This window comes from Hypanus sabinus, chromosome 10 (genome assembly GCF_030144855.1).
Source record: "Hypanus sabinus isolate sHypSab1 chromosome 10, sHypSab1.hap1, whole genome shotgun sequence".
Taxonomy (NCBI): Eukaryota; Metazoa; Chordata; class Chondrichthyes; order Myliobatiformes; family Dasyatidae; genus Hypanus; species Hypanus sabinus.
This window is the reverse complement of record NC_082715.1, coordinates 102269604-102282578: the sequence shown is the minus strand read 5'-3', so window position 1 is coordinate 102282578 and position 12975 is coordinate 102269604. Positions and strand designations below refer to the sequence as shown.

The 12975-nt window shown below is 38.2% G+C and overlaps 1 protein-coding gene across 1 annotated transcript in view; it reads left to right on the top strand.

Annotated features, from left to right (window-relative positions):
- Positions 1 to 378: 378 nt before the first annotated feature.
- Positions 379 to 12975, top strand: part of mdn1 (midasin AAA ATPase 1) — a 164187-nt gene continuing 151590 nt past the window's right edge. The window contains exons 1-9 of the mRNA XM_059982421.1: positions 379 to 507; positions 1972 to 2195; positions 2920 to 3144; positions 4587 to 4694; positions 6148 to 6343; positions 7442 to 7651; positions 8234 to 8365; positions 8686 to 8789; positions 11005 to 11119. Of these exons, the coding sequence (XP_059838404.1) occupies positions 412 to 507; positions 1972 to 2195; positions 2920 to 3144; positions 4587 to 4694; positions 6148 to 6343; positions 7442 to 7651; positions 8234 to 8365; positions 8686 to 8789; positions 11005 to 11119 (1410 nt within the window). The 5' untranslated portion in view covers positions 379 to 411. The remainder of the gene's footprint in view (positions 508 to 1971; positions 2196 to 2919; positions 3145 to 4586; positions 4695 to 6147; positions 6344 to 7441; positions 7652 to 8233; positions 8366 to 8685; positions 8790 to 11004; positions 11120 to 12975) is intronic.

The following is a 12975-nucleotide window of genomic DNA, read 5'->3' as shown; positions in this document are numbered from 1 at the left end:
AAAAGGATTGGGTCGTCTCGAGTGCAAAAAGACATGTGGTTGTAGTATCCCATTGAACTGTAAAAAATAACCTGTTGAATGCAGACCCAGCTAGAGTGAAAGGTGAGGATGAAGGGAGCCCGGTATTTTCTCTGTCGGGAGGTTAGTACTGTGGTCGGGGGGTTTAAAAGAAAGATCTCCGAGACATCTGCATGGAAAGTGGTTCATATCACAATGACGCAAATTTATTTTACTCCTTCGCTAACTGGCTCAGCCCCTTCAGGTGACGGGCGAGGAGTTTAAAGCTTGCCCCAGGATGGAGCGTTTGCCCCGGAAGTGTTCCTCCTGCTCCGTTCCACGTGCGGTGTGTTGCTGGCGGCGGCCTGACGGCTGCTGCATCCTCTCTCCCTGCTCTGCGCGGCCGCTGACAACATGGGAGACATGGCCTTTCAGCTGGCGGCCCTTCCTCTCATTGCCAAGTTGAACGAGAGAAGCCGCAGCGAGCTGAACAAGTACTTGGCCAAGCAGGTGATTTGGTGGCGAGCTCTGTCCGGGACTCGTATCCCAGGCAGGGTCAGGGAGAACTTTGTCCGGGTGCCTAGTGGGATAGGGATAAGGGCTGGGGGAAATTGCCTGGCATAAATACATTGTTATTGCACTTGATTTGGTTTGGACAAATCTGTTCGCAAACTGCTTATGTATAGAGGCTGTGGATTTAACATGAACGCAGTTAACTTGAACACAAGTCCTATAATGAGGGTGCTAGAGTTGGGAACCGGTGATCAGTGTTCTGAATAGCATGAGTTAACTGATTCAGTTTCAGGAGTTGCCAATGTTATTTGAATTCAACATATATGCGTAACGTTTTTGCTCTCAGAAAACCTAGTTGTGAAGTTCTTGGTCCTCCAAAATATTCCGCATGGAATTTAAACTGAAGGTGATGGAGGGTGAATTTTAAGGATATTTTTGAAGAACAGCTGTCTTAAATTTAATTGGGTTTGATTGTGTGACTATGATAGAATGAAGAATATTCCATGCTTTAATTAAAAGTTCCATATGAAATAAAAACTATGCATTTGTCGTGTCAAAACAAAATAACTCATTCAGTGGGCAAGGAAGAAGCTGTAGAAAGAGAAATAGTTTTTGGGTTGAAAACCATCAGAAGTGTGAAAGTGATTGTTTAAAAATGTAAATTCAGATTGCTAAATGTGACATACAACGTATGCCAGCGTTTCCCGTTTTTATTTCAGATTACCAGCATCTCTAGGTTTTAGGTTTTGTTTTCAATTATTTGATTATGCTGAGAAGTGAGGTTTGTCTGGACTCGAGAGGATTTGTGGGGTTGTTGCTGGGATAGTCTCTCAACTTTCTTTTACCACCATTGCCCCTGGAAACTGCTGTGAGGGGAACTGCAAGAATCTGTTGAATCCTAAGAGTCTGTCAGGTGGTGATGATGGCGTTTAATGCACTAGGAAATGAAAGCATTCTTGGTGTAGAGGGAAGAATAAAGATGCAGTGTGCATTTGTCGTGTCAAATCAAAAGGTCTCTTGCAGCATTTTGCATAACATAAGAAAGCATTGGGAGTAAGCTTGTACAGAAATCTTCCTATGAAAGAGTTCAGAAATCTTGAGTATTCTTTGTATTTAGAAGATAACATCTTGAATTGATGAGGCATTATAATCAAAGCTCTGAAATAATCTACATATTATAAAACAGTAAGGCCATACGTAGGCTTTATGTTGTTTTGAAGAAATAATGGAATGCAAATGTCTGTGTTAAGTATTACTGCAGATTTCAAGACAGCGGGTTAGCATTGTGAAAGAATGAAAGGTAATAGATCAGCATGCAGGATAGTGTTTACTTCAAAAGTTGTCGATTTTAGGTATATTAGACAAATACGTTACTTCAACTGTGTATCTTTTCAGGTTTTGTTCAATATAAAATATGATTACATTCCTAATTGCTATCATGAAAATTTGTTTCCCAATCAGATTTGGAACAAGCAGGATCGGCAGTGTATCCTCAATACTCTGGCTCAGCTGCTGTTGGATAAAGAATGCACGCTGCTGATTGGACGCCATCTCAGGCCTTTGCTGTTGGATCTTCTTGAGCGCAATGTGAAGGCGATCAAAGCACCTGCATTTAACCATGATCTACATGAGAGACTGTGTGTAGCAATGAGCAAGCTCATTGATGTCAGCCCTGATGTCATTTTGTAAGTTATTCCTCTTACCTTTCTAGTTACTCTGTAAAGATCTGGATCATGTATTAACTTTTAAAGTAAATAACTGCTCCGTAGCAAGTGAAGTTACAGAGCTGGAAGATCGGGTCATGAAATGTACTTTTCCCATTTTTAAAAATGTTGATGGACACTTGTTTACCTGTACAGCCTGCTGACCATTCATTTGTATGCTTAGAATGAGTCCTGGCAAACTATTAACATAAAAGCCTTGGACCTAAAAAGCAAACCTTCCACTTTTTGATGTGGGACAATAGGACAAGCTTGTAATAGTGTTTGTATCCTTCATTTGCTAATTCCTTCTGCCAGAACTGAATTCTCTTAACCCTAGTTTTATGCCATGATCCTACCATTTACAACCTAGTACTTAACAGGGAGTTGTTTTCATCTTTGGCTGCAAATTTGCTGATTTTTGTAAATTAAGAAAAACTGTCTACCAGTGATTTGGGATGAGATTGTTACAGACCAAACTCAGCAACAAGGAATTTAAATAAAAAAGTGCCATGAGGTATTGTTTTGGGCTGTTAAGTCAAAGTATAGCTTATTGTCATATACATAAGTGTGTGTGTGTGCGTGTATAAAAATAAAATATGGGCGCGCGCTTAGGAGCAGCAAAATGCATATGCTGCTTTCTGTCTGGATACCTTTGGGCAAAGTTGGGGAGGTTTAGTAACTTCTGAAATTAATTTCTCTTCTGAAGGTTTGCTCTGAGGTATTTCAAGGATTCTCCCCCAGTATTTCAGAGATTGTTTCTGGAGAGTTCAGATTCCAATACAGTCCGATATGGTCGGAAGCGAATGAAACTCCGAGACCTCATGAGTGCAGCATGCAAATTCTTGAAGGAAAACTGGATAATATTCAGTGAGTTATGGGACTGGAGTGTCTGCCTTCCACTGCTGGGAAGCCATGATACCGTAGTCCGTTGGTATGTAAAAAGTTCCAGATATTTGGGTTCAAATGTTGGTATTTAAATCCTTACCTAAGCAAATGGGGTGGGGAGGGGGTGGGAAATGTCTTTGACATGTATTTTGATTATTTTCATGAATATAAAGAGAAGACTAGTTTTGCTGGCAGGTCAGACAATAAAATGGAACAGAGAACTCACATTTTAGATTGATAGAGTCTGACATTAATTTTTTTTCCTCAATGCATCTTCCCTAATTTACTTAGCATTTTGTTTATTTTACTTTTTTTTCCTCTAATTTCTCCAATGTTTTCAAAATATTGTAACTTGATCTGTATTGTGTTAAAATAATTGATACTTTGCTAAAAAGGATTGCACAATCAAAAAAAAAAGTGGATGAAATCCCAAACAAGAAAATCTCCAGATACTGGAAATCCAAGCAACACACACAAAATGCTGGAGGAACTCAGCAGGTCAGGCAGGATCTATGGAAAAGAGTACAGTTGATGTTTCGGGCTGAACAGGACTGGAGAAAAATAGATAAGTAGATTTAAAAGGGGAGGGGAGAGAGAAGCACAAGGTGATAGGTGAGACCTGAAGGAGGAGAATGGGCAGCCAAGGAGATGAGGTGAGAGAGGGAAAACGGGATGGGGAATGGTGAGGGGAGAGGGGTATTACCAGGTTTGAGAAATAATATTTCATGCCATCAGGATGGAGGCTACCTAGACAAAATATGATATTTTTCCAGCTTGAGTGTGGCCTTATCGTAGAGAAGGCCATAGAGTGACATATCCAAATGGGAAGTGGAATTAAAATGAGTGGCCATCGTCTCCCTCTGGTGCTCCTACCCCTTTTTATTCCATGGCCTTCTGTTCTCTCCTGTTGGACCCCCCCCCCCCCACCACCCCCTTCTCCAGACCTGTGTATCTCAATCAACTTCCCAGCTCCTTACTTCACCTCTCTCCCCCCTCCTTTTAAAATCTTCTCCTCATCTTTTTTTCTCCGGTCCTGCCGGAGGGTCTCAGCCTGAAATGTTGACTGTAATTTTTTCCATAGCTGTTGCCTGACCTTCTGAGTGCCAGCATATTGTGTGTGTTGCAAAAATAGTGGATGGTTTTGTTTGGAAAGGTGACTATTTCCTAGCACAGTCCTTTATTGTATAAGAGGTGATGCACTTGCTTAACATCCTTGACATAAACATCCCAAAGTACTTCAAGACCTGCCAAAACAATATAATTTACTAGTTTCTACGCTTGCTCTTTTTTTTGATTAATGGTAACCTTCTAAACTAAAATTCTTTCTGGTTCTCTCATCAAGAGCAGCCATCTGAAATTTTGAGCTTCAGAGGAGGTTTACAGAGAAAAGGAGGGGAACATATTTGAAACTAAATTATTTTCTGTTTTGCCAAGACAATCTGATCTCTCTGGCTTGTATGACCTATGTTTTGCTTCCTCATCTTTCAGGTACACAGCTAGATGTCTTGCAGTTGTAACAAATATGAGTGATGAACAAAAGAACCACTTCTTCAAGAAAATTCTCACTACAGAAGAACTGACAAATTTTAGACTACAGTAAGTTAATCTCTTCACTGTTAAGTCAAAAGATGATGGGGAAGCTGGAAGAACTCCACAGGTCAGGCTGCATCTCTGGAGAAAGAAGCAGTTCATCGCAGTATTTCAGCATTTTCAATTTTCATTTCATGTTTTTGTTTTTTTCTTCCATTTTTTTATTTGAGGATGGTTTTATTTAACTGCGAATGGCTTTCAAATGTTTGCACAAATTCCATTCTTTTACAAACTTAAGTACTTAATTTTTGGCAGACGTCATTCAAAAGCTTATTTTTGAACATGCTTATTTTATGTGTGTTTACTTTAAGTGAAGTTGTAAATCTGTTGCTTGTAATTTTTATAATTGTTGAGCATTGCTACATTTGTGTTCTTTATGCCATAAGATATATAAATGAAAAATACACATACAAAATGCTGGAGTAAATCAGCAGCTCAGGCAGCATCTTTAGAAAGGAATAAGCAGTTGACATTTTGGGCTGAGAACCCTTCATCAGGACTCCGCAGTCCTGATGAAATGTTTTAACCTGAAATGTCAACTGTTAATGACTAAGGTAAAGTAAAAAGCTATGTATGTTGCAGATGACTGCTATGTTATCTTTGAAAGATAACTGGAATTTGTGCAAATATCAGTGAAAAGTTTTTGGCAGTCTCTAGAAGTTTTGATCTTTATAAGTGACAGAAATATGTCATTTTGAGTGATTTGAGGATTTGGACAAAAAATGCAGTCATCCAATTCAGTTTAATTTAGACAACTATATTTAACAGCATTGGTGATCAGCAAAAGTTAATCTATAATGCTATATTTAATAAAATAATTTGTGTTGTCTTGAAAGCAAAGGTTCAGGTCATTGGTACCTACTCTTTGAACAAGTGCACAACTCTCCTCGTGATGCTAATCTCTCATTTCTTGATATTTGATGCAGTTTGCTTGTTCAAGTGAGGAAGAGGGGATGTTTAATATTGATATTAAACTAAAGTACATGGGGCAATGCCTTTGGTCAGTGAAGAATGTCAAAACTAAAGCATTTAAAATCTTTAGTGCAATAGCTTGCCAAAGTTTACTGTTCTGTTTTCCTGACAATGTTGATGCTGATGTGTAAACTCCAATTGATCATTTACTTTGATTTTTGGGAGAGTGTGAGGGAAGCCAGTAGATGTCAATTGTAATGGACAGTTATGGAGAAAGCTATAATGCTGTACTTAAACTGGAATTTCCTTCATTATACATTGGACAATTATAATTTGTTTTTCCTGTTTAATTTGTGCTTTAGCAACATGAATATCAAATTTAAAAAAAATAGAAATTTACTAATTTGACTTGGTTGGATGGTTTAGTTCTGCACATGAATTTTGTCAAGGCTTTGCATGTGTTGATGGTTTACCCCAATTTATGATGAGGAGCCTACTGATAATATAAAATGAGTAATTTATTTTTTTTTGCATCTTTGTTTCACAGGCTATTGGAAGATGAACTGTTGTTTAATATTGAGAAGGCATTGGTTCTGGCAAACGTAAAGACTGGTTTGTGGCAGAAAGAGAAACAACAAAAATATACCCAGGGACAAATACTGTCTGGAGATCTGTCTGAGAATGTTGTTGCAGTATGTGGAGTTGTATTACCACGGAACCAGCCCGCCCAAAAAGGCCGAGTAGTATGTTGAGTTTGTTTGTTTATTTATTTATCTATCTATTTATTTATTGTTTTATGAATGTGAAATGCATTGAGAGAGTTTATTTTGCTGTTAAATTGCCAGGATTGTAAGAAATGTCAAGAAAATTAATGAATATTTGTGGCAATCAGCACTACAGTCTTAAAAAGGTATACTTCAGATTTGTAGTTAACATACGTTTTATCACCAAACCTGAAGCATACAATGACTAACAGATGAATAAGATTCAAAGTTAGGCCTTCTAGTTTTGTAAACTCCTTTTCTATTTTCTTATGTTTTCTCATTTAGTCTAGTTCCTTGGTATTTTGTTATCATGCTGAAGGGGCTATTTTTATTTGTTTTGCCTTAATTATGCTCTTCAGATGGTGACTTAAGCACTAAAATTGTCCCAGTTAATCTGACTTGTGTTCTGTCTAACATTGCGGTAGATGTTATCACATAGTAATTATTAAGCCATTTGTTCCTTTATACCAAATTGATGTTATTTCTTGATGCTCTGAGCATTTGTGTACACCAGTTCTAGACTTGCTGTATTTTCCTCTACTGTCTGAATTTAAACACCCTACGTACTCATCTTCTCTCTGTCGAGCATTCTTCAACTATCTCACCTTTGACTTAGTCAGTCTTGATGGAAATATCAGCTGTATATAGGTTATCCCTCAGCTTATAAACTCCTGGCATGTGTATAGCCTGTATGCACAAATGAGCAGTAGGGATTTGTTGCCCTTTGCCGTCTTTGAACATTTCTGACTTGCAAACTTTTTGGGTTCTAGGAAGAACCTGCAGATTTTTAATGATTTCTTTGTGAATAATAAGTGACTTGACCTGGTTGTATGCAAATTAATGCGGCTGACTCATATCCACCTATCTGCAAGTGCTTGGACTCCAAGAGTTGGATGAATATAGTTATTAAATTACCGAATAATTGTTCTTGTTCGTTAATATCATGCAGCTAACTATTGACCTCTTGGTTTTCTGCAGATTGCACTGTCAGTCCTTGATGCAACAGAATGTCTTTCTAATTCCTTTGTAGCTCAACATCTTACAAGCAACATTTTGTTTTTCCCCTCTCCTCTCCAGTGCATCCATAGGTCTCTTGTGTTAGTGGCTTCAACCTATGGCTATCTACAGAACCTGGCTATGGCAATCCTATCCCAGAATGCTGTGTTGCTGGAAGGACCAATTGGCTGTGGTAAAACTGCTTTAGTAGAATATTTAGCAGCAGTTACGGGTCGACAGAAGGCTCCTGACTTCTTGAAAGTTCAGCTTGGAGACCAGACTGATAGTAAGGTATGTCCAGACTGATAGTAAGGTATGTCTGTTTTTGTGCAAAGTCAATGTTGATGTTTTCTTTCTTGTTCTAGCTTTGTTGATCTTGGCCTGGTCCCCTTAAACTCTACAATTAGTCAATTGTTAAGGTTTTTAACTTCTACCTGGTTCTGAAGGGTAAATCATAAGTTGAATTTTGTGTCGTAATTCAGCAGAAGACTATAAGTCACTAGATTATTAGCAATTGTAAACTTGACCTACGTAAAATTCTGTCTCACATCTTCACTGCCCTTGTGTAAATGGAGCTCAGCACAACAATAATTTTTACTGATAATATGCCTTGCTCTCTTACTGGCTTTTGCTTTTTAGCTGTGCTTGTGGAAGTCAGGTCTATGCTTCCTCTTTTGTATCTTTGGCCTGTGGATATCAAATGTAGATCAATTATTTCAAAGTGGCTTGTTGAAGATGCAGAAAAATGGGTGTGTGTAACTGGTAGATTTGAAAACACTTAGTACATTTCATGACTGTTCCCAGAGATATAAAATTGCATGTTTTAATGACTAATTGAATTAGTTCTGTTTCAAGCTGCTACTTCTATTTCAGATGTTACTAGGGATGTATCGCTGTGCTGATGTTCCAGGGGAGTTTGTTTGGCAGCCTGGATCACTGACTCAAGCTGTGATGAATGGATATTGGATTCTCTTGGAAGACATTGACTATGCACCTTTAGATGTTGTAAGTATTACTTCAGTATTATGCCTCTTAGGATGAAATTTTGGTTCCAGTAATAAGTGGGTCTTTACTAAATTAGGTTTTTACACTGTCAATCTTTTGTCCTTTGGGTGTTTATGGGGTTTGGGTGAATTGCTTTGAAGCTACTGCGGTCCTTCAAGCTTGCCAACAGATGCAACTAAATGTTATAACTTCCTCTGTAAGCTTTTCATCATAATAAAAACATTTATATAAAAATTAATTGAAATGATGTAACTGGTTATTATTTAGCTGTTCATTTATGGGTATATTACTGACTATATTTAATACTTTTGACATTGCAGATATCTGTGCTGATACCTTTGCTGGAGACAGGAGAGCTTTTAATTCCTGGACATGGTGATTGTATAAAAGCAGCTCCTGGTTTTCAGTTTTTTGCAACAAGAAGGTAAGGCATCAAAACCAGTATAATATGTATTTTAGACTTGATCATCTTTCTTTTGCAGGACATTGGTTCTGATTATTGGAGGAAATTTTCCTATTTTTTTTTAATTGTTGCTCAGTGTTTCACAAAATGAGAACTGTTCAGCTGCCTGCAATACTAGTGTAGCTTATTTAGAGATACAGTGTGAAATAAGCCATTCCGGCCCTTTTGAGCCTCGCTGCCTAGCAAACCACAGCAGCTCCTGTGTTAACCCTAGCCTATTGACGAGACAAATTATAGTGACCAATTAACCTACTAACTGGTATGCCTTTTGATTATGGGAGGAAACCGGATCACCTGGTGGAAATCCACGCTTTCCACGGGGAGGACATACAAAATCCTTACAGAGGACGCTGGAATTGAACTTTGAACTCCCTCGCACCGAGATGTAATATCATTGGGCTAATCGTTAAGCTGTTCTGGCACCTCAGTTTCTGAAGGAGATCAACTTTCTTCTGCCCACTGCTTAAAATAACCAGTTAACAAAACAACGAGCACAACTTTGGAATGTGGTAGGAAATAGGAATGCACCATATGGTCACTAGGGGAAAATGTAAATAAACCTGAGGAGAAAACCAATCAGATTATTTCCAGGCACTAAATTGAAAAGTTACTCCCATATAATTAGTAGCAGCCAACCATACATTCTTATGAGTACTATGTTTGAGAGTTAAAATAAAATTGTTCATACTTTTTGCATAATAATTGGGAAGGTTTATATTTATATATTTTTGTTAATGCTCCTTCTCCATACTTAAATTATTAAGCAGTTGTTCCCAGAATTGCTTTTTATTTATTATTTTAGTCTCATATTTCCACGTTTCCTTAGATGTAAGAGGCTATTTGGTCAGTAAAACCTCTGCCAGTTCGAGTAATCCTATTTCCATTAATGGTAAGACTCTTGGCAGCGTGGAGGATCAAAGGGAATTTGGGGTCTGAGTCTATAGGACACACAAAGCTGCTACGCAGGTTGACTCTGTGGTTAAGAAGGCATACGGTGTATTGGCCTTTGCATCAATTGTGGAATTGAGTTTAATATATAGGACCCTGGTCAGTCGCCACTTGGAGTACTGTGCTCAATTTCGGTCACCTACAGGAAGGACATGGAAACCATAAAAAGGGTGCAGAGGAGGCTTACAAGGATGTTGCCTGGATTGGGGAGCATGCCTTATGAGAATAGGTTGAGTGAACTTGACCTTTTCTCCTTGGAGTGACGGAGGATGAGAGGTGCCCTGTTAGAGGTGTACAAGGTAATGAGAGGCATTGATCGTGTGGATAGTCAGAAGCTTTTCCCCAGGGCTGAAATGGCTGGCGCGAGAGGGCATAGTTTTATGGTGCTTGGAAGTAGGTACAGAGGAGATGTCACGGGTAGGTTTTTTATGCAGAGATTGGTGAGTGTGTGGAATGGGCTGCTGGTGGCGCTAGTGGAGGCGGAAACAATAGGGTCTTTTAAGAGATTCCTGGATGGTTACATGGAGCTTAGAAAAATAGAGAGCTATAGGTAAAACCTAGGTAGTTCTAAGGTAGGGAAATGTTCGGCACAGCTTTGTGGGCCAAAGGGCCTGCATTGTGCTGTAGGGTTTCTATGTTTCTATGTTTTCTATTTCCCTATAATCTGTGGTCTTGCATGCTCATTAACAATCACTGTTTCTCTTGCCCACTGCTTAAAGTAACCAACAAAACAATCAGCACAACTTTGGAATGTGATAGGAAACAAGATCGCACCATGGGGTCACTAGGAGAAAATGCAAACTGTACCAGAGGACAGAATCAAGCAGAGGGTGTTGGAACTCTGCTAGTTTTAAGCAGCATCTTTGTTGCCTTAAATATGTTTTAACGTCTTCCTCACTGCTATTAGGAAGGCTTGAATTCAAACTTTTTGCAAGATGACTTGATAAATGTATTCTTTCATTGTTTGAATCTCACCAAGAAGTATGATGAGAGTGTTCTATGGCTTTTGAGTTTTGGGGCAGGGGGATGTGGGTGAGGAGGGGAGGTGTCTAGTATCCATTATTTGCAGTAAGCTCTCAGAATATTCTAGCAGAATTTTAGCAATTTCATAAATATTTTGGATGTGCTTGTTTAAAATCTATCCATCAATATGTGTGAATAAACAAAATTGTGGAAACGAACTATTTGTCTTTCAGTACCTACGTATTTCCGTTTGTTCTCCTTTTAGGGTGTTCAGTAGCAATGTGGGTTGGTATAGACAACAAAACACTCATGCAACTTTGTTGGACAAACTATGGACTAAGATCAAATTGGATAATATGAACAAAGCAGAATTAAAAGAGGTGGGTTTATTATACTTTGTTAACTTTCTTTGGTTTACTAATTTGATTCCATTGCAGCTTCCGTCTCATTTCAGAAAGAATGTTCTGATATAACTGGAGCAGATAATAGATTTTCAAAGTAATTTCACAAGGTTGTCAAAAAAGCCATGTCAAATATAATTCTCAAATGGATCCTTGAGTACTCTTGCATGTTTGCAGAATGTCTGTGATTACCATGATATACAAATGAGATGGCATGCATTCTTGTCAGATTTCTAATTACTATAATCAGCAGGCCAGTGGTAGTTAGCAGATATTTGAAGATATGAAACTTGCCAGCCTTATAAGTCTTTGAGACTTTATCTTGGGATCTTTAAAAAGCTGACCAATTTGTTGGAATTGCCTGAAGAAAGAACAAGTGCTGTTTATGACGGAGATATGTAGTATTTATAGCATGGTAGTCCAGTCCATCATAGGAAAAGTCCTCCCCACCATTGAGCGCATCTACAAGGAGCACTGCCACAAGAAAGCAGCCTCCATCTACAAGGACCTGCACCATCCAGACTATGCTCTTTGCACTTCTACTATCGGGAAGGAGGTACAGGAATCTTGGGTCCCACACCACCAGGTTCAGGAATAGTTATTCTCCTTCAACCATCAGGCTCCTAAACTAGTATGAATAGCTTCACTCATCTCAACACTGACTAGATCACTAAACACAGCCTATGGATTCACTTTCAAGCACCCTACTGCTCCTGTCTTCAGTATTATTTATCTTATTATTGTTTATTCTCTTTTCACGGCGTCGTCTTTTGCGTATTGGTTGCTTGTCAGTCTTTGCGTATGATTTTTCACTGATTCTTTTATATTTCTGTGTTCTACTGTGAATGCTTGCAAGGAATTACATTTCAGGGTAGTACAGGGATTCTGATTAATTGGGCCTTGGTTTGATCAGGGCATCCACTTATTTGGGACAAATCTTGAAGAACAAAATCTAATTGAGAAAATAGCTGGGATTCACTTTATTTGGGAAATTATGCCACCTAATTGGTTGCTGAACAGTTTCTAACTAGTGTCAGTCACATGCTTGTGAGCAAACTGACTTTAAATAACTTCAATTAATGCGTTTGTGTGCAAAAAGTAGCAATTTTTGTTATGACAGTTGGTAAGAAATAAACTTTAAAGTATTCAGGCTTGGAGATGCCCGAAACAGCTGATAGTCAAATTAAATGATTTCACTATTTTAACAAGTTAGGACCTACAAGGAATTTGAAAATATAGACAATCTTGAATGCTACAATGAAAATGAAGATTTAGAGATTGCAGTACTCAACGGCATTGTAACAAGGTAGTCCATCTATTAGGTGTCTGTGCTGATTTTTTTCATTTGAAAAGAATGCAGCACAGATGAATTCCTCCATCGATAAGTATTAGGAACTAATACATTTTTATGGTATTGGTAGAGTTCTAATTTGTTCTATATTTCATTTGAATACGTAATTCGTTACTCAGACAGTAGTTTGTCTTTTTTTTAAAAAACCTTTTTAACTTTCCATGACACTTTGGCTAATTGGGGTAGATGCTTAATTGGCCAAAATGTACTGGTCCCAATGTTTCCCAGTTAACTAGAATCCACTGTATATGGTGACGTAAATAAACTTTGATAATTAATTTACTTTGAACTTTAGATTTTAGGTAGCTTTTGATAATTATTTTTTGGCATACATTTGAGGTGGAGCAGAAAATAGCTCATGGTATAGCATTGGTTTGAATAGGAAACAGTAGGGATAAATGGGCATTTTTCTATGCCACAGGGTTTGGTGCTGGAGTTTCAACCTCTTAACAGTTTGACTTTGATATATGTATTGAAGTTATGG